General features: G+C 40.6%; 2 protein-coding genes across 2 annotated transcripts; one reads left to right on the top strand and one right to left on the bottom strand.

Moving 5' to 3' along the window:
- The first annotated feature begins 68 nt into the window (after nt 1-68).
- On the top strand, nt 69-17414 carry zmat3 (zinc finger, matrin-type 3). Its single transcript, XM_067596303.1, has 6 exons — nt 69-290; nt 5775-6517; nt 6603-6743; nt 7490-7656; nt 7931-8034; nt 10206-17414. The coding sequence occupies exons 1-6, from the start codon at nt 167-169 to the stop codon at nt 10412-10414; spliced, it is 1488 nt and encodes a 495-aa protein (XP_067452404.1). The 5' UTR covers nt 69-166; the 3' UTR covers nt 10415-17414.
- A 1706-nt stretch (nt 17415-19120) lies between these two features.
- Nucleotides 19121-24359, bottom strand: LOC137188425 (E3 ubiquitin-protein ligase RNF14-like). The gene is made up of 7 exons (XM_067598095.1): nt 24037-24359; nt 23395-23525; nt 22283-23293; nt 21946-22024; nt 21427-21639; nt 21036-21208; nt 19121-20829 (listed from the first exon to the last, which is right to left on the bottom strand). The coding sequence occupies exons 1-7, from the start codon at nt 24188-24190 to the stop codon at nt 20686-20688; spliced, it is 1905 nt and encodes a 634-aa protein (XP_067454196.1). The 5' UTR covers nt 24191-24359; the 3' UTR covers nt 19121-20685.
- Between the last annotated feature and the right edge of the window lie 397 nt (nt 24360-24756).

Below are 24756 nucleotides of genomic sequence, written 5' to 3'. Positions count from 1 at the left end.
TTTAGTCGCTGTTTATTACTCTCTAATTTTCTCCGTCCTCTGGAGATCCCCCCCCCCCGCCCCCTCCTGTGAACGCCGCGGTGCCTGAGCGTGTGCTTGGGACTGTCATCCTGCCTGGCCGCCCGGTTTATTAGGGAGAAGAAGTTGGCAAAGGGATGTGACTGCAATGATGGCGCTACAGCTGAAGCACGGGGATGCAGCGTACTACCAGAGTGCAGAATACTGCAGAAATTACACTTCGCCGCCTGTCAGCTACGGTGACAGCAGCCATTATCTCCCCCGTTTGCCAGGTAAGGAGAGGCTTTCCATACAGGATCTCCCCCCCTCTAAGTGACTGTCTGCAGTTTTGTGCGCTAATGTGCAGGGATGGATGAAAATCTAACCAGAGATATATACAGATAGAACAGAGGAAGGTGGATGTTGAAACCGGTTGCCCTGGTGCTGCTGTCATCATCATCATCATCATCCCCATTATCATCCTCATCCTCATCATAATGTCATGTAGAGGGCTGCACCAGCCACCATTCTGTACCGTTTATAAAGCAAGGATGCTGCGATGCAAAAAGCTGAGGTTGTCGAGATACCCCTAATGGTATCTTGTGCTGTAGAGGAGCTCTATATAGCTCATGTTCCAGGGAGACTTCAGGGTTGAGCTGATGTCTGACTGTAATTTGAAGCAGTGTGCAGTCTCAATGCAATGTTCTCTTTCATCTCTTGAGTATGGCAGTCAATCAAGTGGTCTGTTCATTTTGTTCTCTTTGCTTTGCCTTTTTTTTTTTTTTTTGCTCTCTGGTCAATCTGCACAGCTGATAGTGACATGTGGCAAATCTACAGCAAGTGTTTCTTGATTGCACCTGCAAAGTCGCTGCCAAAAAACTGTCTTCTTCTGCTGGTTTTAGGGGTCTTGAGGCCAGTATGTTATGTGGCAAGATGATCCAGATTTACAGCATGAGCCTGATCACCTCATAATATCTCTGTCATCTTCCCTCAGATTTCAGCCTCTGTCATGATAAAATAGTGTAGACTGAATGAAGTCTTCATTTAAAATTGGATGAAAGTTACTGTAAAAAAAATGTAAATGCATGTAGTGCTGGAAAAGTCAATTAATCAGTTAGTGAATCAATAGAAAATATATCGATTAATTGTTCAAGTAGTTGTAAAAAATAGCAAACATTTGTTGAATTAAGCTGCTAATATGTCAGCTAAAATCAACAATTTTAAGACACAGTTTGGACTGGTAACTCATGATCGGCTACTAGTATTTATGACTTCTTATGAAGTAAATTATTGATTAAATTTATTCTTTAAAAATCAATAATTCAAGCAACAATGGGGGGAAAAAACCTGTGCTTTCCTTGTGAGACATCTATTTGCTCAGAATGATGAACATGAGATGGGACCTGCTGGGATCATCAGGAGGAATGAATAGTCACTAATCAATGGAGTAATAGCAGCTTAATGTATAGACCACTAGCGCTCAGTCCTTGAAGTGGAGTACCGCTCATTGTATGTTAATAAGTCAAGGTAATCCCATGATGAAGGACAGTCCCGTTAATAAGATCTGCAGCAGAGCAGCTGGATGAACACAATTCAAACCTTTGGTGACATTGAGATATAAATGTAGATCCTAGATTTAACTGTGATAATACAGTAAGTGAAGTGCAAAGTACAGTTTAACATATTTCTGCGCTCATCCGCCGCCCAGTAAAGCTGATGGAATAAGTGCAGGAGACATGCGCTTCTCATCGCTCCATAATTGATGTGACACAACACAGTACAGCAAGGGAAGCTCTGGAGAAAACGAACACTTGGCCTATTTAGAGATTCTCAGTGGACGCCATGAGATTATCAGGCTGCAGGACAGGACTTTTTTTTTTTTTTACGTGTGTGTGTGTGTGTCTTGATTTTTAGAACAGCAAACCAAGAACTCTTGAGTCGATGCTGGAAAATCTGACAAGTGATGAAGTAACTTCTGAGGTAGTTTCAAGTTAAAAAAAAAAAAGAAGTGCAGGCACTCATTTCTATTCTTTAGAGACGTGTTAGAAAAATATTTCTGAGATTATGTGATGAACAGGACTGTGTTGTAAATTTACTGATCACTAGCTGCCTTCTGCTTCAGAGCAACGTTACATGAGCTTGATTTTGACTTGCAAAGCCGATTGTGTCCTCTCCAAAAACCTAGAATGCAAAAAAAACAACAAAGGTTTTCTGACTTTGCAGCACGGTGCATGTACATGTGCTTCATCTCTGTAGCCAGGACCTTATAAGCCTGGATCTGGGTATCTGAGGAAGACGAGGACAAAACTGACCTTGGCCTATCTACATTCCGTGCACGCTTTCAGTAGATTAAAACTAGAGCAGAGTCACAGCCAGAAAAAAAAGGTGAAGTCATTTTGGTTTTCGACACCTCCGTAGAGCTGCAACGATTTAGTCGATCGACAGACAGAAAATTTCATTTCTTTAGTTCCAACTTCTTAAATTTGTATATTTTCTGGTTAGTAGTCTATGATAATAAACTGAAAGTGTTTGGGTTGTGGACTGTTGGTCGGGGACAAAACATTTTCTGACAGTTTATAGACCAAACAATTAATCGATTAATCGAGAAGATGACTGACAGATTAATCAGTAATGAAAATAATTGTTGGTTGCAGCCCTACACCTCTGCCTTAGTAGTGCCAAAGGAACGGATTCTGTCAAGCACCAATCATTCCTTTATTACATGTGCAGTGGTATAATTAAAGCTACAGTGTTTGCTCAGCTGCGATGTATCATAGGGGGGAATATTTATTGATAGTTTCCCCTACCACACTGTGTACATAGAGCTATTTGTAACTAATTGTAATACACAAAGTCTTAGACATGAATGGTCTTAGAAATGGTGGCAGCGTCTTGGCTTTCTCTTGGATATGAAAGGCATGTTTTGCTCTGTCACGCAGCTCTTTGGCAATTATGGGCCATCACTGCATGATTTTCACTCCTGCTGGAAAAAGCGACGAATTTGACCAAAAGAGCATCATAATTAAGCCTAATCTCCCTCTGAGCAAATCTCTTGAAGAGGTATTGCTCATAATGCAAATAAAAGCAGATCGGTCTCTGCTTAATACATATAATACATAATAAAAAATACAAATAAAAACATACCAACAGTCATCACTGCTATGTACACATTTTTAAAATATTATCATGATTAAGTAAGGATAGGCAGTGTAGTGTTAGTGAATACAATGCAGCAATTGTTGCTCATTTGCTCTGTCATCTCTGTAGTGTTTCCACAGAGGGACTGATTATCTCTACTGAAAATACCAGCAGGCTCAAGGAGTCACTGGCAAAAAAAACATAAAAACAAAATTATTGTATGTATTGTATCTATATGACTATAAGTTAAAAGTTTAAATTAGCGATGGAGCCAGCGCTACAGGGAAAGAGGTCTTGGAGGTCCTTCTGACTAACAGATGATCTGAAATGTAGAGAAAGTAAGACCTGAGGTTATGCTTAACATGTCTAAAGAAACAACAAGTTTGACATTAATAAGTGGATGTAAATGGACCCTTAAGGAGGTATTTCAGCTATAACAATATGATTGTTAGAAACATTGTGGGGCGCTTTGGATAGGAAGCGCTGTATGGCTCCTGATGAGCAGATTGGCACCTTACACGGCAGCCTCTGCCATCAGCGTATGAATGTATGTGTGAATGTTGGCTTGTGTTGCAAAGCGCTTTGAGTGCTCGATAAGACTAGAAAGGCGCTATATAAATACAGTCCATTTACCATTTACCATGATTGTGTCAGGAAAACATTTGACAGCAACAACCTCCAGCTTACCTTATGCTGGTACATACTCATATCAGCTGTGTGGAGGCACATCGTGTCCTCTGAACTGCTTAATGGACCATTTGAAGCTGAAGGGGTCAGCTGTTCTTTCTGCCTACAAGTGATTTTACAGTAAGATTTCTGAACTGCTGTGCAGGCTGTCTCAGGGGTCTGAAGGTTCCCATGAGGCTGCGGCTCATGAGATTGATGATACATGTGTAAAGTAATGTAGTGAATCTGCTACCAGATGGTCTAAGTGTTGTTTGTTTAGAGCTGAGTAGGTGTCTAACACCTTGACATGCCTGGTTGGTTTGAGAAAAAGATAATCTTATGAAACATGAACTTCTGAAAAAATTGCATTTTGTTACACATTTTGCTTATTGAAACATTAAACCCATGTTTTTTAATATTTTGTCTTCATTTTTGATCCTATAAGTGGTCATTGTTGTGGTGTTTCTGCACTGCTTTTCCCAGCGATCTCTTGTCAATCAAGTTGTGTCCTGAACTGTTTTGAATTCGCTGTTGATGTAGCTTGAAGTCCTGTTAGAGCTGCCTTTCTTAGTTTGTCCACTTAATGCTAATCCAGTCTCTCTGTTTATTATAATTAAATCAATGCCGCTTCCCCCTAAGGACGCCAGAGAATATTTTCTAAGAAAGATCTCCCAACAGCAGCAAATGAGCAGGATGTTTAATGCAGATAAGTGGAATGAAAATGCATATAGGCAACACAATCTGTCACAGTCTCATCTTGCAGTTGAGAGGACTATAGTAAGGTCAGTGCCTCACCCAGCATACCTTTCTCCTGAGGTCAGCCAGGCCAGGTGACAGACAGGCAGCTACACAGAGTGGACAGACACGCTGTCATCAAGCAGCAATCGGAAACACAAACACCCCGGTGTGTTATTTTGGGTCCATGAATCACAGTCATTGGGCGTCCGATTGAATTCCAGATGAAAGCTTCCAGCACAGTGAGTTTTGACACAGCTGTTGGCCTATTACTGACCCAGCAATGTATGTGCTTAAACACACTCACACTCACACAGTGACACACACTGTTTGTCATTGAAATAGAGCATTAAAGCAGCACAAATAAACACAAATGCTAATCAGCGCAGTGCCATTCTTCATATCTTTCTGTTTTTCTTACCATGCACACAGACACACACACACACAGACACACAAACACACTATATCAGCCTATTTGAGCAGTCACACTTCAGGCTCCGATCTGCTCTGATCAGAGAAGCTTGAGGATTTATTGTCTGTTTGTGTGTGTGCTTGTGCATGTGTATGTAACGTCCCGTATGCATGACTGCAGGCGCTGCAGGCTCAGCTTAATCTTTCTGATGCCCACTGGAGTGTGAAGCTCCTCTGTCCGTGAATGTGTTTCCATTCGCCCATCGCTTTACACGTCTCTTGCCTCAAGGCTCCGAGAAGTACATGCTTTCTCTTAGTGTTACTCGATATTGTTCATTGAAGTTCCTTCTGAATGTCAAAATCTGTTTATAGACAATAATACTGAGTCTGAAAAAATGACATACTTAAAAACCTGCAGAATTCATCTGTGTACTAAGCCCTTATATTCTCAAGATTTCTGTTGTGATTATCTGTCATTGTGTGTACTTTGATGCAGACCTAGATCCAGATGCACAATAAAAAAAAATAGGTTCAATTGATGGTTCAATAGTAAATAGGTTCTATTTTTGTATGAACCTCATGACTGCTTTCTAGTTTCCTTAAATATAGTAATACTAATGCTCATACCAGTGTTACAAGCTATTATGGCCATCAAGCCTTAAAGCAAAAAAAAAAAAAAATGTCATGCTACACAAAAAAATGTGTAAATGCTATGAATGACAATTTAATATATTGTTCACTGACTTCACTGCCATCAAGGTTACTAAATTTTCTTAAAGAAAAATGTTGAGAAGTAATGTGTACTGTATTGTGTCTTCTCTCTCCAGGCCCAGAGACCATGTTGAAGCCTCCTCTCAGTCTCTTCAGCCATCCCCAGCAGCCCTTCCAACATATGGACTCTCTGCACCAGCTGGGACCTCCACCAATGGCGCCTACGCAGCCTCTTGGCCCGCCGCCAATCGCCCCTGCTCAAGCAATTGGACCCCCAACTATGGCTCCCACCCAGACCCTTGGGCCCCCTCCAATCACTGCTACTCACACCTTAAGGCCTCCTCCCATTACCCCTGCACACAGCTTAGGCCCTCCTCCAATGGCTCCCCCGCAGCCACTGGGGCCTCCACCAATGGCACACACCTTGGGGCCCCCACCGGTAGACCACTCACAAGCAATGGTGCCTTCAGCCATGGACCTCACACAACCCTTGGGGCCTCCACCTCTGAATCCTGCACATGCACTGATGCCCCCACCTGTAGTAGCGCCCGGAGCTGGCAGATTCCCACTCCCTCCCAGCCCCCTGTCCTGCCCTCTTGCTCCAGGCCCAGATCACTCACAGCTACACCCAAGGCCCCCAGGACCGGTTCTCATCCCAGCCCCGGTGTCCGGTCTCATACCCGGTCCTCTCCCAGGTCAGGCAGCCCCAGCCAGCGAGCAGCCCCAGGACGAGGGCTCTCCGCTGGGCATGGAGGAGCAGGAGGACTCTATGGGACTGGAAGAACTGTGTAAACCGCTGTACTGTAAACTCTGCAACGTTACCCTCAACTCTGCTCAGCAGGCGCAGGCTCACTACCAGGTTAGTTGCATTAAGCATACACACATGCATGTAAAACATTAAGATACATGCATACATACACAAATATTCCTATCTCTCCCTCTAGGGGAAGAACCACAGTAAAAAGCTGAGAAATTTCTACGCCGGCAGTCAACAGCCGCCTGCAATCAGGATCCCAGAAGTCCTCGAGGCGGACGGCCAGACGGCCCTCAGCTCAGGATCCACCGACAGCGACACCGGGAAGCAGGTCAGGCACAAACTCCAACATCTCAGCACCAAATAACTGAGAAATACAGTGTTAGCTGAGGGGGTGGTAGTACTGCTGAAGTGGAGAATCTGCTGGTAGAGGTTATATCCCTCTGAGCAGGTGGTAGGGAACTGCTTATTTTCACTCTTTTGAACAATTTTCTGTCCTTACTACCAGAATACCACTTAAAAAAGAGAAAAAAAAACCTCTCCGCACTGACTTGCAATTTCTTTTGTCCGTGTACTTTTGCCAGTGCTATCTATGAAAGTCCAGAAGAAATATTAAAAATGGACGAGATGAATATTGAGAGATAGGATGTCGAATTATTACTGCTAGATTTGTCGTTGAAGCGTTATTACAATGCTAATGTTCTTCTCATTGTTATTCATTTTTAAGAAAAGCATCAAGTAAACATATTAACAAATAAGAATATTGCAAAATGTATATATGTAAAGTGTTTACCACAGAGTTGTCCACAATGCAATTTCCCTTTCTCTACATGACCTTACCTAATAAGCCCCAAGAGTAAAATAATTTGAACATGACCTGCAGTGCTGTGCTCAAGTGTCACATGTTTTTACAGCCTTTGTTAAACAGATAATTTGTGTATATTCTCTAGTTTAGTTGTGCTCGGCATTCCTTTCCTCCTCCCACCAGACCTAAACATTTCTTTCTTCCCGTTCTCACTGTTTACTCCCTAACTCGTCTCACAACAAACACTGTACTGCTTTGTCCTGTGTCTGCAGGCGCTGTATAAGGGGGCTACACGGGTCATTTTGGCCACAGAGAACGACTATTGTAAGCTGTGTGATGCCTCCTTCAGCTCACCAGCAGTTGCACAGGCCCACTACCAGGGCAAGAACCACGCCAAGAAACTACGGCTCGCTGAGGCTCAGCAGAACACCAACAACATGTAGGGCTTTAGTGGTTTAACCTCACACCTTGCTGCAATGGTGTACAGGTGTACTCTAGGACCCCATGGCATCACTGTTTGTAGGTGCAATAAAGCACATTTCTAACCACACCCAGTAATGATGGTGTGGAAGTAAAACAGATTTGAAACTTTCATCCTGAGAGGACAGCAAAACACTTTTTCAGTTTAGTGTTGGAGACACAAGTAAAATACTTTTTTGTGTTTTGACCACTTTTTGGACCAAACTGACATGCATTTTGATTTTATGTTTCAGGGAAGGCAGTAGTGAAGCAACCCCAAGAAGAAATAGGAAAGATGGCAGCGAGTACAGACTGGTGAAAAATCGTCGTAGCCCACAGCTACCTGCCTCCATGCCAGGTAAAACATTAAAAAATTATTAAATTAAAAGGCAATACCAGTATGATTTTGAGTTATAAATCACAACAGCTGCTTGTAGCATTCAGTCATCACACAGTAATATGTTTCAGCTGTTCTTGCTAATAAAAACACAAAGACATAACCAACAGATATAATTTGTCAAACAAAAGTATAACAAATTGTGGAGACGTTTGTGTTCCTTTCAACCTTATAACTGGATATACTCAGGATATTAGGAGCTGTGTGTTGCTGTATTGTGTTCTGTGATGTTACAATAGCGGAAACGTTGATATCAGATAAGCAACGACCTGTACTCTGTCTCCTCTTTGAACATCCCATCATCTTTAGAGACAAACCTCCTGGAAAAACTCACTGACATGGACCTTACTGCAAATTTCTACAAGGTTTTGAACTGCTGCAAATGTACAAATAGGATTCTTATGTTTCAGTACAGCACAGTAGCCCAACAGTAGCTACATTTGTGACAGTTAGCAGCTACACTAGACACTTTTAGAAATCACAACCACAGCAAATATTACATATTCAGCCATATACAAAAAATGTAAATCTTCTATTATCACACGCTCCAGTGCTTCCTTTGCATCTGTGAAACTCAGTGCAGGATGGTGAACAACCGAGTGCACATCTAGTATGTCTCATACTGTGTGATATAATCCATAATGTCCTATATATACTGGGAAGTTAACTTGGCTGTCCAGAATGCAGTTCTCAACTCTGATAGCTGACTGAGCTGCAGTGGACTCCCTGGGGGCAAATAGAGGAAAAAAAAAAAAATCAAAAGCGGTTCTTCCATCCACTGATGTCAGAATACATTAGTACAAATAAACTGATGCAGCTGGCAAAAAAAGATGCAGTGAACACACTACACTGAACATTTTATTCCCTAAAACTAAACTATGAAATATGGAAAATTAGTATAATAACATTTTAATCTGTCATTTTATTAGTTCGTTCGAGCATACTGTATTGTATTCAAATTTTGCACCCAAAATGCAGCCGTTTGATGTAGTTTCTATCTCTAAACGCAGACTTATCAACTGTGCTGGTGTGACTGTCTGCACTCGGCTTTGTGGGCTTGTGAAAACAGATACACAGAAGAGTAACGTCAGACATCCTGCTGACGTCAAAGAACCATCTCTTTCTTGTCGTCTTTCACTCAACAGACAGAAACACTGGCATCTCAGCTTAAGATAAAGACATAAATCATACAGTAGAGCCAATTCCCTTCTTTTATCCCTCACATACTCTCTTTCTCTTTCTCACACACACACACACACCACAACATTCTGCTGATTTAATCAGTTTTCTTGATGGACAAACCCCAAAATAGCTGCACTCTCTTATGCAGTTGCCTTCTCACTGTCTTTTTATCTCTCTCCCTTATCTGCTTCTCATTTTTCTGCTGTGTTAACACACACTCGCACAAACAAGCAATACTCTTTTTTCCCCAATGATCCACCTAAATGTAACCCCAGACGACTGAGTGGTTTTCTGTCTGTGTGTACCTGTCAGTGATACATCAGGTATATAATCAAGCGTGTGATACTGGTCTATATTTAAATCAGTTTTCAAATGTGATTTTGCGTATGCCAGAGATTTGATGTGCAAAGCATTAAAATCATTAAATAGAAAAAATAAAAAAATACTACATTTGCTGGTTTTATATGATTGTAATCAGAATATCTTAAATAATTGATAATAAAAAAAACTATTTGTTACAGCCTTTGGTAACACTTTATTGTAAGTCCCCCTATTTAGCATTTATAAGCCATATATAAATAGTTAATAAAAGGTTTATAATACACTATAATGTAGTTTTAAGCAGATATAAGTGTTTATTAATTCATTTGTCAACAACTATAACTCCTCCTGTGGGCACCCGTAGGTGGTATATAAACAGATAATGAATAACAATATAGTAAAACACAGTTGTAATAATATAAAATATGTCTTCATGGGAAAAGTTATAATTGTTGACAAATAATTTACATTATAAAACACCTAAAAATGTCATTTTACATCTGCTTAGAACTATATTATAGTATTCTACCAGCTGTTATGATTGATAAGTCTGGTATCAGCCTTTTTATGTGTAGCCTCTCCTAACTTCTTTTCTCATGTCCTCATCTCCCCTCTCTTTCTCCCCTCAGGGCCCTACTACAACCCCAGACCGAGGCAGCGCATCCCCAGGGACTTAGCCATGTGCGTGACCCCCAGCGGACAGTTCTACTGCTCCATGTGCAACTGCGGAGCCGAACAAGAAACGGACTTCAGACAGCATCTGGAGAGCAAGCAGCACAAAGCTAAAGTATCAGAGTTAAGATACCGCAACGAGATGGAGAACCTGGGATACAGCTAAGAGACACCAGAGGGGAGGGGCTGGAAGAGAGGAGATGAAGACTAGCAGACTAGGAAGTGGGACAGAGAAGGGGTGGAGAGACAGCACAAGACCAAAGTGCAGGAAAGCAAATACTTTTTAGGGGCATTTTTAGTGAGGAGATTAGTAAAAATAGCCTCAAGATCTTGTTGCAATCCATTTGATATATGGATCAAACACTTAAATCCTCATATTTGACATAACGCTCTATCATATGAAGCTATATTTGATGAATTTATTTGATCTGGGTATTACCCGTTTTTTTGAAATTCAGTCTGTAAAAGCAAAGCAGGATGTAACGTGTGCAAAGAACAGGACCTGTGCTGTTGAGTGAATGGTGGATATTGACATGCAACTTTTAATTTTTCCAAAGTCCAAAGCAGCAAACAGCAAAAATAAAACCTTTAAGTCTGTTTTTAAAGGTATTGAATACGATTTTTTGACCCACCGCCTTTTTGTAATACTGTTTTTGATCAACTATCCTCCAAGTCTTTTAGTGGATCACATTCTGACTCAGGATACAGGTAAATACAAATGAATTGCAAGAAAATCTTCTTCAGGCTAAAGAGAGAGCATTAGACTGGTGTACAGAGAGCCAACAGGACAAGAGAGGAGGCACAAGAACACAAAAGTAGAACAACATGCGGAAGGTTTGAACACAAAGTTGAGAAAAATTGGTGGTTGAAGTGAAAGGAACAGAGACGTAGAGCCAAATACTTTTAGGTCAGTACAAGTCTCATCCTTGGCAAAAATATTCGTCACTGAGGACAAAGTTTTAGTTTAGGACTTTTTCGATTCTTGTCTGTGAAACAGCCATACATGTATTTTTTCAGGTCCTGCATTAGGGACTTCAGGGCCATTTACAGAGCCACGCAGGACACAAAACAGTGAATTCAACATCTTTATAACTTAATACAGATAATAAAATCAAAAGCACTATTTGCTGATTTGAAGACAAAGCACAACCACCACCATCTGGTAGAAACAGTGTTACATGAATCTGTTGTATCAGGCTAAAGGCTACACCCTGGCTAGCCTTGTTTGTGCCTTTAGTGGGAATTAGGCTAAAGAGTAAGCTTTGGCTAGCCATTTTGGCAACGTAGTGGAAACCAATCTAATGATTGGGGTTTTCTATATTCTGTGTCATCTCTCTTCCTGTATTAAATCCACACAAATGTTATGTAAATATCCTCTAATTACATTATAAATGTAAATATAGAATAATATACACAAATACTATTGATTCTTTGGTTAATGTTAGGCTACCATATAGTGTAAATACTCATAATCTATTTAATAATCATCAGGAATCTTGTACAAAGTGTGCACTGACTGAATGTCTATCAGCACTGTATGTTTGTGTGTGGATTTTACTGTATAGGCCCTCCATACCACTGTGGGTGGTTTGTTTGTTCATTGGTAAAGTAACAGTGTGTAGTTAAAAGCTGCTAGTCTCATCATTTTGACTGTTCAGAAGGACCACATGCCAGGGCTGGCTGTCTCTGAAGTAAACTTCTTTTTTGAGGCAGACTGAAATCTCTGTCCTGACAGCCAGCCAAGAAGGCATTGTGAGGAAGAAATGTGCAAACACGTCAGAAATTCATTGTGATGTGTGCAGCAGGAAGCATTTAACTCCAAACTTCTAATTAGATAACAAATTGCAAATGAAAGTGCGCAGAGCTTGTGGATGTTTCTGGTTATAAGACATATCATTCAATTCTCCCAATCAATCTTGATTCCCAAAGCGGACGTAACCAGGTTTTACTGCAGCGTGAAACGGCTGCAGAGGAGTGACTTGTCTGGATTTGCAGACAGATTAGATTTTTTTTTTTTTTTTTTCTTTTGTTTTTACCCCAGATGACCCAGGTCCAGCTGTTTTTCAGTGTTTAGCCCATCCTGAAAAGATCAGTTATGTAATTGGCATCAAATTAGATTTTCTGTTTATGTGATTTTCTGTTCCTGTGCCCGGGTGTCTTGGTGCTGAGCTGAACACAGTGCAATCACAAGGCATTTGGAGCTCTACAGTTAGACTTTAAATGACCAAAAGAGTGTATCGTGCCTTTAATGTTGGCTGTGATCACTGTTGCGGGAGAGAAGACGTTAAGAGGGTAAAAAAAAATCAACATATTTATTGTTTGAAACTCAAAAATCTTGTTTCTCAAACACTTTTACACATTTACAGATTGACACTTCTTTGGTTCTTTTCCACATGTAGCAGTAAAAATGGTTTTGCAGATAGATTTAGAGATCCTAACATTTTCCACCTACAATTTACAAGAGTTTAGTTGATCTGTAGTTGAAAGAGGATTTACTTTTACTTTGCTACATACTATCTCAATACACTAATTTGCACTTATTTGTTATAGTATGAATGGTTCTTCTTTTGTTTACTGGCCAGTGTCCATTTCTATTCCACTTTAAATTTCCTTCTCCAGCTTTGCCAGCCTAACATCAGTGTACACACAGATGCACACACTCTCCCACATAATTCAATCAGTCAAAGGCCTGATCAGGTCACGTAATTGGATGTGTTGTAAAGTGAAATGAAAGCAATATCCTGGCCTTCTCTCTAGTTTGGCTAGCTGTGGGGAGAGGCAGCTGTTCACGTCTTACACTTGTCTCTAGAGCACAAACACTCACCTGATCGCACACATGAGGACACTCAGGAGAATAGCACTGTGAAGACAAAGTACTGTGTGGCGTTTAGAGATTTGAACACAAGGGAGAGAGAGAGACAAACAGAGAGTAAATAAAATGTGAGTGTGCTTTATTAGCCCACTGTGTTGTACAGTTTAATCAAAAAAAAAGGACAAAGAAAAGCTGATGAAAGTAGAGCTGTGGGTGCGACACAGCTAGTTTACGAATTATTCACTTTAAATGGCACTGCAGTCTGTTATCAGCACTCCTCCCCCTCCTTGAATTAACATGCTTTGTCTTACATGAAAGCATAGGTAGCATAACCTTTTATTTTGTTTACAGGCTCCTGGATTCAAAATTAGAGTCACGCTCAGATGCAGCTACTGCATAAACACCTTCATCAAATGAAATTATAAACAGCAAAGAAACTGAGGAAATGAGTAGATTCGAGGAAACTAACAGGCATCATCTAAAAAGTCTGGAAACCTTTTTGTTACTGTTCAGTCATATTTGGACCCTCTAAACTAGTGGTTACCAACTTTTCTGGCTTGTGATCCCTTAAAATGAGGCAATATCAATTTGAGACCCCTCATCACAGGCCTTTTTATGGACATTAGTCATGAGCAGTTCAACAAAAGATTATTTTTTCCTTGTCAGATTGTTTAATTTGAGCAAGACTGCCCAGGAACCCCCAAAGTCCCAGGTTCACTACATGCCAATTGGATTTAGAAATCTGATTAATTGAAAAATTGTACAACAAAAGTCAAACATCAAAGGCAAGTTTTGCATTATTAGCTCAACTTGTGGCCCTGTCTCGTAAAGGTACCCTATGGCAAAACCTAGTTGTAAGACCTTCATTTTTGTAGTTTATATTGCACTCAAATGTTGCATATTCCTACATAATACACTACTGGTTGACTTTGGGCAAATATTGAGCTGCCATGTATAGTCTGATGTTGTCTGATGGACTTAATAATACTTAATAGGAAGCCTAATAGGTTAATTAGAGGCTCAGAAAAGGTGAAAGTATCCAGGATTTCAGAAGAAAAAAAAGCAAAAAATTAGAGAAAAACTGCCAAAAAATAAACATTATTCTGTGAAACAAACATTTTTTTTTCTTCGCCCTTAAATAATGTTGTTCTGATCTCTAGGTTGGAAAGCACTGCTCTAACCCAATGTAGCAGCATCTAAAAAAAAAAGGATCTTTCTTTTTTCTTTTTTGTGACGATATCACGACTATGACAGCCGTGGTTGTAGATCGGTTTTGTTTTTGGGAACACTGGTTGTCACCATGTGAGTCTGAACACTGCAGGAGGCCACAAGATGACTTAAACAAGATGAAATATACATGGATTTTAAACATGTATTGTAAAGTTGAACCAAAGACTCTTTTCTCCTTTGAATGAGCTTGAAAGGGAACACTGCAAGAAATGTTACTCTTGCCAAGTGGAGACGAGTTTTTATTTAATTGTTTCTATTGCAGTTTTTCCTAATTTGAATTAAATAGGATTGTCTGTAATGATGTAACACAATTTGTAGTTAATGAACTAAAACATACCAAACCTCTGGTAAAATGCTTGTTAAGTAGTTGTCTATTTTTGGATCGACTTTGTTGCAGTGGAACACAACTCTGCATCTGAGGATCTTCAGTGGTTACACTAATGTTTAAAGCAGCTGAAAGCCAACAAAATCATGAGACACTGTGGTAAATAAAGGCATCTTCATCATGACCTTATAGTCATTAACAGGCTTAATGCTCCATCAATGGGCACTTTTTCTTTGTGTTCACTAAAATGGATTTGATCGCTGATAAAAGGGTTGTTTAGTTGTTGTTTAGTCTGGTAACATGTTCAAATACCTGGGCTATTGTTTCTGTTTTTGTTCTAACTGTGTTTATTTGTTAGAGACTATAACAGTTGATAGCTATAGGATACTGATAATTATTGCTTTCACTGTTTTTAACCAACGCTGTTAACTGAATGCTGATGTGTTTCAGCACCATAAGTTATAAGTTGAACTTGCTTCAGTGCTTTGTTGTAAATGACAGAGATGTTTTGCATATTGCACCGTATAAATTGTACCTGGTTTATTTTGTGCATGTCATACTTAATAACTGTTGAAATGTTTCTACTATAGAGAGAAAATATGACAGTGAGGATGCTGTTCAAGAATGTTTTTTATTAGGTTGGAAATGACTATAATTTGCCGTGCTGTATCTACAAAGGGGCATTGGAAAGAATCATTATTTTGCACTGAGTATAAAAAAAGACACTGGTGTTTATAATGACAATTATGCTACCATACGATGTTTAGTTTAAGTGAAGACTTTGCTACCATTGTCATTATTTGCCTCGATAATAATAATGTTTATCCTAATGTTTACAAGGTGAGAAGCTGAAGCTGTTATGGATGTGTATCATATTTGTAACTGTGTTTGTCCATGTGTTGCACTGTTGGACTAATCAGACCAGGGTAGATGGGCAACAATGTGAGGTCAAGTAGGAAAAAAGAAAAAACTGTAGAACTTGTGCAAATAGGTTTGACACAGAATCACTGCAATGAAATCAGACACTACTGGTCTCATTTTGGCTGAACTAAAAGGAACTCATGTTTTTAAAAATCATTGCAGTGATAGGGCTCTAACCTTACACCAGGCTGTAAAGTTTCACTACCCTCTGTGGTTGAAAGCTTTTCACCTCTGATTAGTGTAGTCAGAAGTGTGTTTTGTTGCACCTGTAACCACACCTACAGCTACAGTGATGTCACGCTACACTGACTCAACCCCTGAGTACACTTGTACATCACTGCAGCAGGGTGAGTAGTTCAACCACTAGAGGTCAGTCACAAGATTTTCAGCTGCTGCTAAGATGATTGTCAAAGGACTCAATTAATTTCTACTAAATATGTGATTGGTACAAACTTTGCATCGAAAACACAGAGTTCTTTCACATAAAGCGAATGGACTAATAGTAACTAGAAGTTGGGTGCCAACATCAACCTTCAGATGTCTGGAAGAAGTTGAATCCAAACCATTCGAAGTTCTGGTTGAGGGCAAGAGATGTCTTAAGCCTGACTGTTGTGTTTCCTGTTACATTAACCTGAGGCAAACATCTTCTGCGAGGCTTAAAACCTCCACCCAATCTTACCCTTACTCCAACTAGTTTTTCTACAATGACTAACCTTACCTAAGTCCTAACCCCAATAGTGGAAGGCAATGTTAGGGGAAACACTAACTGTAGGGAAAGGAGTATCTATGTGACAGTTTGGCCTGTATTTATTTATCCCTGTGAGGCGACCGTGCCCACCAGTAGGGCAGGACCACCCAAAATAAGACAAGGAGTCCTTGATCTCAGTCATGATCTCAACACTTAGAACTGAAGAAGGCTTTTGGATGAGAGGTGAAATGTCTTCAATCAGGTCCAGTCCATTATCAGGGACAAAATGTTTTTGTTTTATGGCAGGATTTGCAGAGTAGCATAAAGGAATTTTGGTAAATACGCTAGTCTGACATTTGGAGAATTATGCTTTCTTGCAGACATTACTCAGTCTGCTGTCACCGCAACCCTGTCCCGGTATAAGCAGCGGAAAATGGATGGATGGATGGATGGATGGATGGATGCCTTCTTGCCAAATGCTCTAACATTTGGCAAGAAGGCATCCGGAGGGAAACAGTTAACCTATTGTAGCTTTGTACAAAAGTTCAAGACTACACCCACTAGCACATCTTGTACGTTTGTTTGTGGAGACTCCTTGTAAAACCATCAATTGTCATTTTTATTTTCTTTTGCTGGGAAGTGTATTTTTGAACTTCAGGAAGAACCAGGCTAGCTGTTTCCCTTACGCTAAGATTATCACCTCCTGGCTCTAACTCCATATTTATTGCACAAACATCAGAGTAGTATTGATCGTCTTATCTAACTCTTTACAAGAAAGCAAATAAGCCTCAAAATGTCAAACATACTGTACGTACCCATCAGCTGTGGCTATGTTGGTTTCTAATGTTCTTACTCAATAACAATATATACAATAGGTTCTGCTTGCCTCACATAAAAGCCCATGTATCCTGGTCTACAGACAGAGTCAGTCTTGTATGCTGACAAAATTCAGGACCCCCCCCCCCCACCTTCATCGACTGCCAGGGGCCCCAAACCTCCTAGCAGCGCCCCTGCAGGACAGTATGTACTCCTGTACACTCTGTGAAGACCTCAGCACACTTTCAGTGCCTCTGAACAATGTTGCCAATGTACCACTGACTGACTGACTGAATGGATGACTGATATACTGATTTCTGAGGCCGTGTGTGTGTTTTCTGACAGATGAATAAACGTGCAGATGATATTAATAACCGAGCCGAGTTGATGATTATTACAACGAATGTGTGTCTCATGTGTTCTCTTCCACAATTCAGCTCTCACCGCTCCGGGGGAAATAACCATTCTGTTAGCTGATGCTGTAATTGGCTCACAGGGAGAAGACACTCTCCATAGCCTAGTTTCCACTGCACTGATACCCAGGCTTTACTCATTATTCCTGATATTACTTCTGCCAAGAGTGCTGCTATTTTCGCCCCTGGTAGTTTGTTTGCTTGTCTGTCAGCAGGATATCTCACAAACCTTATGAACAGATTGCCTGAAATGTGGCGTAATGGCCTCAGGTCTAACTTATTAAATTTTACTTGGATTTCCACCATTAAATGGTTTTTTTTATTTTTTTTTATCCACTACAATGAAACCAGCTGCTTGAATTGGGCCAATACTCACTGGTATGGGGTCCTGGCACATTCAGTTTCTTCAGTACTGTTACTTATTATTCACTGCCACTTTCTAATAAATGTAGGCACTAATTTTGCAATTATTGTTAGTCATCTATTGAAACAAACAACCAGAGGAGGCAAAAATGTGCAGCTGTTGTGTAAGGTACAGCATGTGGTTTAGCTCAGTTGAAATACTGCTAGATGAGAGCTTAGATTTCTGCTCCCTAAGATCCTCTGTCCTTACTTGTCTGTTATCAAGGGTAAATCACTCGATAATTCACGCACATGATCAGTATTTCATATTACAAATAAGTATTTTGTGCCCTCAAGTTAGAGACTCCATCACAATTCACTGTACCGTGTTTATAACACCAGCTCAAAATGTTCTCATCATTGTGATCCAGCAAGACTCAGAAAGCATTTGCTTCAAACAGACAATTCAAGTAGATGATTGACAGTTCTCTCCTTCATTGAGACATCAACACAATCCCTTCCTATAGAGCTGACTGAAAACACATCGCCTTGGGCTATCATTGGTCTTTGGCTCAGCTTTTTGTTGAACAGTTGCTCTGGACACAAATGTTTCCAATAATATTTTCAAATAAAATCAGTATCTCAGCACATTTGAGGCCAGAAATCTGTTATGCAGTTTGTCAAACATGCTTAATTTTTTTTATAACATCTAGTTTATGTAATTGTTTTGAAGAGACATTGAGTGACATCACCATTGAGACGCTTACTGATAGGCCTTGTAACAACATGCACAATACCTGGACCCTGAAAGCAGATAATTGCATTTCAGCCATCGTTGATTGGAATATTTTCACCTGTGCTTTTCCTAATGTGACAAAATATCTTCCGTGAAAAGGTGTTCCACAACCATGAACCCAACTCACCTAAATTAAAAGCAGTTATTACTGTTATTAGCTACACTTGTATGTTTCCTACAATGCCAAAAAACGAGCTGTTGGTCGGTCACCTACGTGGTCAGGCTCAGTTGATGCTCTGTCGGTGTTAACCAGAGTCAAATCTTGCAATGACACTTGCAAGATGTCGTCTAGATCTGTGAGGCTGATTAATGTTTTCACGATCACGCCACATATAAACACAACCACTACCGCCACACTGCCTTCTGTGGGTCCATTCATGTTGCACCTTTGGCCACGCTCCAATCAGTGATCTCACTGCAGGTGTTTTGTCTTTGACAGATAATAGATTGGACTGCCCCATGTGGTTCATTGTGGTTTAACATAAAAGACTTTTCAAGTTCAAGCCGGATAGTTTTGGCAGTCCTTACATGGCACTGAGTATTATTGCCAGTCTGTCTTTGGTGCAACGTTAAAAGCTTTTGGTACATTCAGTGACAATTATACTAAAGCTCCCCAATACAATGTGAATTTAAAACTTACTGGCCATTAATGAGACATTCATGGAAAGCAGAAGGATCTCTGTAGTATGTACTTATCATACATCTGTTCTTAACCCCATTTGAACTTTGGCATTTTTAAAAATTTGGCTTTATGGACCGTTGTATTTTGTAGGCATTTTATAACTACTGTGTTATTCCTTAATATTAATCTTTCATTTGTATTTCATATCTCACATGCAGCTCCAGAAGAAGCTTGACAACCACAAACACATGCCCCGTCCCTCAGATCCAGTCCTCCAGGCCCTGAAAGAGGATTGAGGGTCACGGAAAACAGTTGTTTAGACATTTACGAGGAAGTGATGACCCCTGTGTGGAAACTGGATTTTTCCTGGAAGATACACACACACAAACACACACAGACGGCAAAGAGAGAGAGGGCCAGTATTTCTTGGCTTCATATGAGAGACAGCTGTAGATTTCCGATCATGTCTCGGACAGCCTGGGGACGTGCAACAGTGGTCTTTGTTCCACTGTTATGACAGACGAGTGCAGGAAGGGAGGGAGACGTTTCAAAAACAGGAAGTCAATCAGTGAGTAAATGCAAAATGGAAAAAAACTACCTGCAGGGTGCCATTTGAAGGGAATGTAAATGTAAATATACATATATATACTGCAGTACTGTGCATTTGTGAAGAATAGGGGCTGAAAAATGACCAAGAATACGAGCAGCCAATAGAAATAGGAACAGAACCACTGTGGTTACTGTCCCACTTTGGAGTTTAATGAAAATGTTTCGCTTTTACAATTTTACTTGAAGCTTTGAAACATTTCTAACACTTCAAAAAAACAAATTTGAAACAATTTAAAAAGCAATTCCCTGGATATCCTAATCGTACGTGGGGTGGAAGTACGCGTGACTGTGGTATGAACGCTTTGATTTGGTTCAAACATGCACACAGGGACATTTTCTTTTACAGATCATTTATCTTTGCATTCAGAGCTGTAAATATCTATACCATACCACATAACTGTTTTGAGTAAGGTATTTTGATTGATTGTTTAACACAGATTAATGTGTTTCTTGATGTAGACAAAATTGATCTTTAGTGAAGTTGATGGAGCCAGAGCTCAGGCTGTCTCAGCATTATTATTATTTAGCTCCATCTAGTGGTCATTACACAGTTTGACAGGTTGATTTTGTGAATGACTAAGGCTTCAGTGGAAGTTAATAGTTTTAAAATAGGGGTTTCTAGATGAATTTTCAAGTGAAACTAATGCAGCATTTGAGGTATATTGTTGTTGTTGTTTTTTTAAAACTTGTGACCACATTATCCACATCTTAAACCTACATGTGAGGATGAATTGAAAATATAATCTTGGCAGCTTCAAATGTGGATGCTCTCATCAAATGCACCAAGTGGCTGTCTAAAATTCGTTGACTGTATTTCCTCTATGGCTGGTGGCCAGTGGCTGGTAATAAAAGTCGCTGAGGGACTAGTTCGGGGAGTATTCGTAGGCAGAGCAGGGACCGTCCTGAAAGTGTTGGCTGCAATGAAATGATCGCAGTCTGGCCAGGCAGGACCAGCAGAATATCCCTCTACACTGAGAGCACGTCATCTCGTTACATCCTCCGTTTTTCTGCAACACAAAACAGCAACATACCGTATGTATTAGCAAATCAGGCACATTTAAACTACAACAGTCAGAAAAACAAGCATGCAACATTTGAAAGACCTCTTGAATTGACTTTGACACTTTCATAAGTAATACAAATTTGTCTGTAAACACACAAATGTGTTTGTGAAATTGTAAATAAATATACTGTAATAAATGTAAATATATACCTGTATCTTGCAGAAGCAGTAGGGACAGTTCTTGCTGTTGAAAGCAATCCAGTCTTCACTCAGACATCCCTCCACAGTGACCTGCAGGCTGTTACGGCCGTACCTGCTCTCCAGTAGGCGCTGCCTCTGCTTACTGCCACTGGTGTAATCGTCCCACAGAGCCCTCAAACCCCCTGAGACACACACACAGCAACACAACACTGTTTCATGGAGACACACAAACTAAACAATCAATCCAGAAATTGGACAGTGATTAAGTGAATCATTTCAATATTATACATGCTGATTTTCCTACTCTGTCATTTCCATCATGCAGAGATTTATCCACACACACACACACACACCACACACACACACACACACACACACACACACATGCATCCTTGTGTACCTTGTGACTGCGGGAGGTCTGCAAAAGTTTGCTGTGAATCTTTTTCTGCCTGTTTTTTCGGCAGCTTCTTTGCCTGACAGTCATCTGTTCCATGGTAGGTCTTTTTGCAGGTAACACAGAAGGCGAAGCCACATACAGAGCACATCGCCGCATTGCTGGCCTTCTCCTGAATGACGGCAGATCCACAGGAGCGCCGTGGACAGTACACCACATCTGAGAGGAGGGGAGAAAAAAAGTCTTTCTGTTTATAAGGAAGAGCTAAAGATGTTTTCTTTTTGTTTCTAGTTTGCTCATTTTGCCTTATTTTCACAGTTGGCTCAAAGATAGCAGCGGAAAACCAAAAGGAAATGCATGAAATGAAACAAGAAACTAATTTTAATACACTATTATGAAGTGACAAGTATAAAATTGCATTAAAGTAATTGACTTCCTGAGGGAAATAACTTCACTCTCTAGCATTACCATATCTCTGGTCATTTTGAGGTGCAAATGGTTTGAAAGAATATTAGGGAAACACACCAGGCATACAGTCCAGAGTGGACTGGAGCAGGAGACGGTCATAGCGGCTGAACAGCTCCTCTCCTACGAGACTTTTCACCTGCCAAACAGGGAAAAATTAGAGAATAGAAAAGGACAGAAATAGACAGCAAATGTGTTAGAGAAGTTAATCACTAAATCCAGATGCAGATGTTTGTTTTGGCAATAAATAGTCGTTTTTTTTATATAGAAAATCAAAATGTTCCTGGATAATTCAGCCCAGTGTCCCAAAGCATCAAAAACACAGACATCTAGAAAGAATCTGTAGTTAAACTGTAATCTGTAGCAGCAAGAGGTGACAGACGGTTGTGTGCTGTACCTGTGCAGGTGTGGGGGTGGCTGTGCAGTCTGCTTGAGGACAGGTGACACCCCGGACGTTCCCCTCTGTTATCTGGAGCTTACAGAAATTGGCAAGACAAGCCTGGCAGAAGACGTGACCGCACTCCAGTATCTGCACACACTGTGAACCGAGCCAGCCCGTAAAACACACGCCACAGTCAAAAACTGTGTTGGCAAACACTTTCTGCTTCTGGGCCGCATCGTAGGTCAAGAGCTGAGACAGGAGAGCTTGTGCTGGGGTTAGGGAGAGACCAGAGAGGGATTGGTCTTCGTTTGGAGGGGATTTTTTGGGGTGAGCTTCTCCACCAAGTGGGACTGAGGAGCTTGAGGGAAGCCAAGAGGAAGCTGAAGAGTCCATCTCATAATATTTCTGGCCAGTTTGATTGGACTGAGCAAATGGAAGAAACTCAGATTTGTCTGCCTCTGAGGACAGGTCATTGTGGTGGTCAGCCTTAAACTCAGAGGTTTGGAAGATACGTTCAGGCTTGCAAACATCTGAGGTTTGTGCAGTTTGGTTAAAATCATTAGAAGTGTTTTGGACTTTGGTCTGTAAAGGAAGAGCCTTTTGATAATCCCTGTTTGGCCCTGAGTTTACGTCATTCTGGCTGACTTTGCTGTGGCTAGAGGTGAAATTATTTTGGCCATCCATGCAGGAGTTTAACGCCACAGCTACCTGAGAGTCAGCAATGTCTGCTTCGGATGATGGGGCGGAGAGTTCAGTTTTTTGTGTTTCTGAAACATTACAACTTTGGTCATCTCTGGATCCTGATGTTAGTGTGTCTTGATTGCTTTTTGCCTCTAAGAGTGTAGCATTTTGCGTGTCCTGGCTACAGTGCAGGGTGTTGTGTTCATCAGAGGGGAGCTCCAGTAGATAATCAATACCCAGGAATCTGAGAGCATCCTCTCTTAGAAACTGTACCCAGGAGAAGAGCACCACAGCGTTTCCAGACGTCTGGTAGAGATCAATGAGAAGAGCAGACAGAGCAGAGAGCTGGAGGGAGACAAGAACATCTGCAATCGGTTGTTATATAGTCCGTTACGCTCTTTCACATCCACAGTTTTTAAATGACTCAAATGGCTTCTGCAGGTTACCTGCGTGTGTGTCAGCCAGCTGCAGGTGAGAGTGAAGGAGGGAGGGGAGGAGGAAGGATAGTTCTCGGGGAGTTCAAAGGTCAGAAGCAGAGGTGGGAGGAATGATATCTCATACTGCCTCAGCGTTTCACCTTAGGTAAAGAAAAGAAAAAACCCAAGTAGGCCTATAGGTACAACATGACCAAAGTACATCACCTCACACATAAATAAACATTAGTTATCAAGATTGTGAATTGTGGCTTGAAAGTCTTTTCATTTATTTGTCTTTTTATACCCAATAATTTGGGTGTATGTAACAGCAGAAAAATGGATTTTAATTATAAAAAGCTTCTTTAAAATAAACATTTATATAAAATACTGCTGGTTTTGAAATGTTATATAGGCCTATTTGGCTTTTCCAATTAGCAAAATCTTCTAGAAAAGTCTTGATTTCTAATGATTCTTGTAGCGAATAACTTATTTTCCTATTCCAGATTTTATTGATGGGATTACTCCAAAATCTATGGAGATTGATTTAGTTTCCAAAGCAAAGCAACAGCTAACTTTATATCAAAACATCCACCCAACACATTTATATAGCCTGGAACATGTCAATAACACATGCATTTTTTTTTTTTTTCTTTGTCAAACTGACATATTTACCCTCCCTCAGAGCCACCATGAAAGCCGCTGGCAGCTCGACAGACACTCGGATTTCTCCGCCAGACTTGGGCTCATCCCGAACGAACTCCTCCGAACCCAAGATGCTACACAGAGCCAGCAGTTCATCTTCCTGCTCCTCCAAGTCCGCATTCATACCTCAATTCTTAAATAAATTGCAAACAAACTTTACTTTCTAATTTCTAAATAAAATGCCTCCTTTAGTGTGCAGTGCAGTTGCTTAAGTTGCTTTTGTGCCTTTAAACGATGGTATACTGTAAAACCAGTGCCTCGCTGTTCAGCGTGACTGCGGTTATTATACCAGAACTGCCCGTCCCACTGTTGACTCATCTGTGTGTGATGCAAGACACAATTTACAGCAGCAACCACAGCCTACAGTACTGCTGTCATGGCAACAGGTCACAAACAACATTAAGTTGTTTGACCGGTGCATTCAGGTACAGTTTACCTGTGCACCACCAACAGGCCTGTGAGGCTGAAGGACACAAGAGGTGGGTGAAACAGTCAAACAAAAATGAGACATTCGAGTTAATATTTGCACTTTACCTGAGTATTTCTATTTTCTGCCGCTTTATCCTTCCACTCCACTACATTTCAGAGCGAAATATTGTACTTTCTACTCCACTACATTTATTTGACAGCTTTAGTTACTTTTCAAGTGAAGATTTGACACAATGGATAATATAACAAGGTTTTAAAATA

Source organism: Thunnus thynnus, chromosome 8 (assembly GCF_963924715.1).
Source record: "Thunnus thynnus chromosome 8, fThuThy2.1, whole genome shotgun sequence".
Taxonomy (NCBI): domain Eukaryota; kingdom Metazoa; phylum Chordata; class Actinopteri; order Scombriformes; family Scombridae; genus Thunnus; species Thunnus thynnus.
The sequence above is the reverse complement of the archived record's forward strand: the minus strand, read 5'-3'. Positions and strand labels throughout refer to the sequence as shown.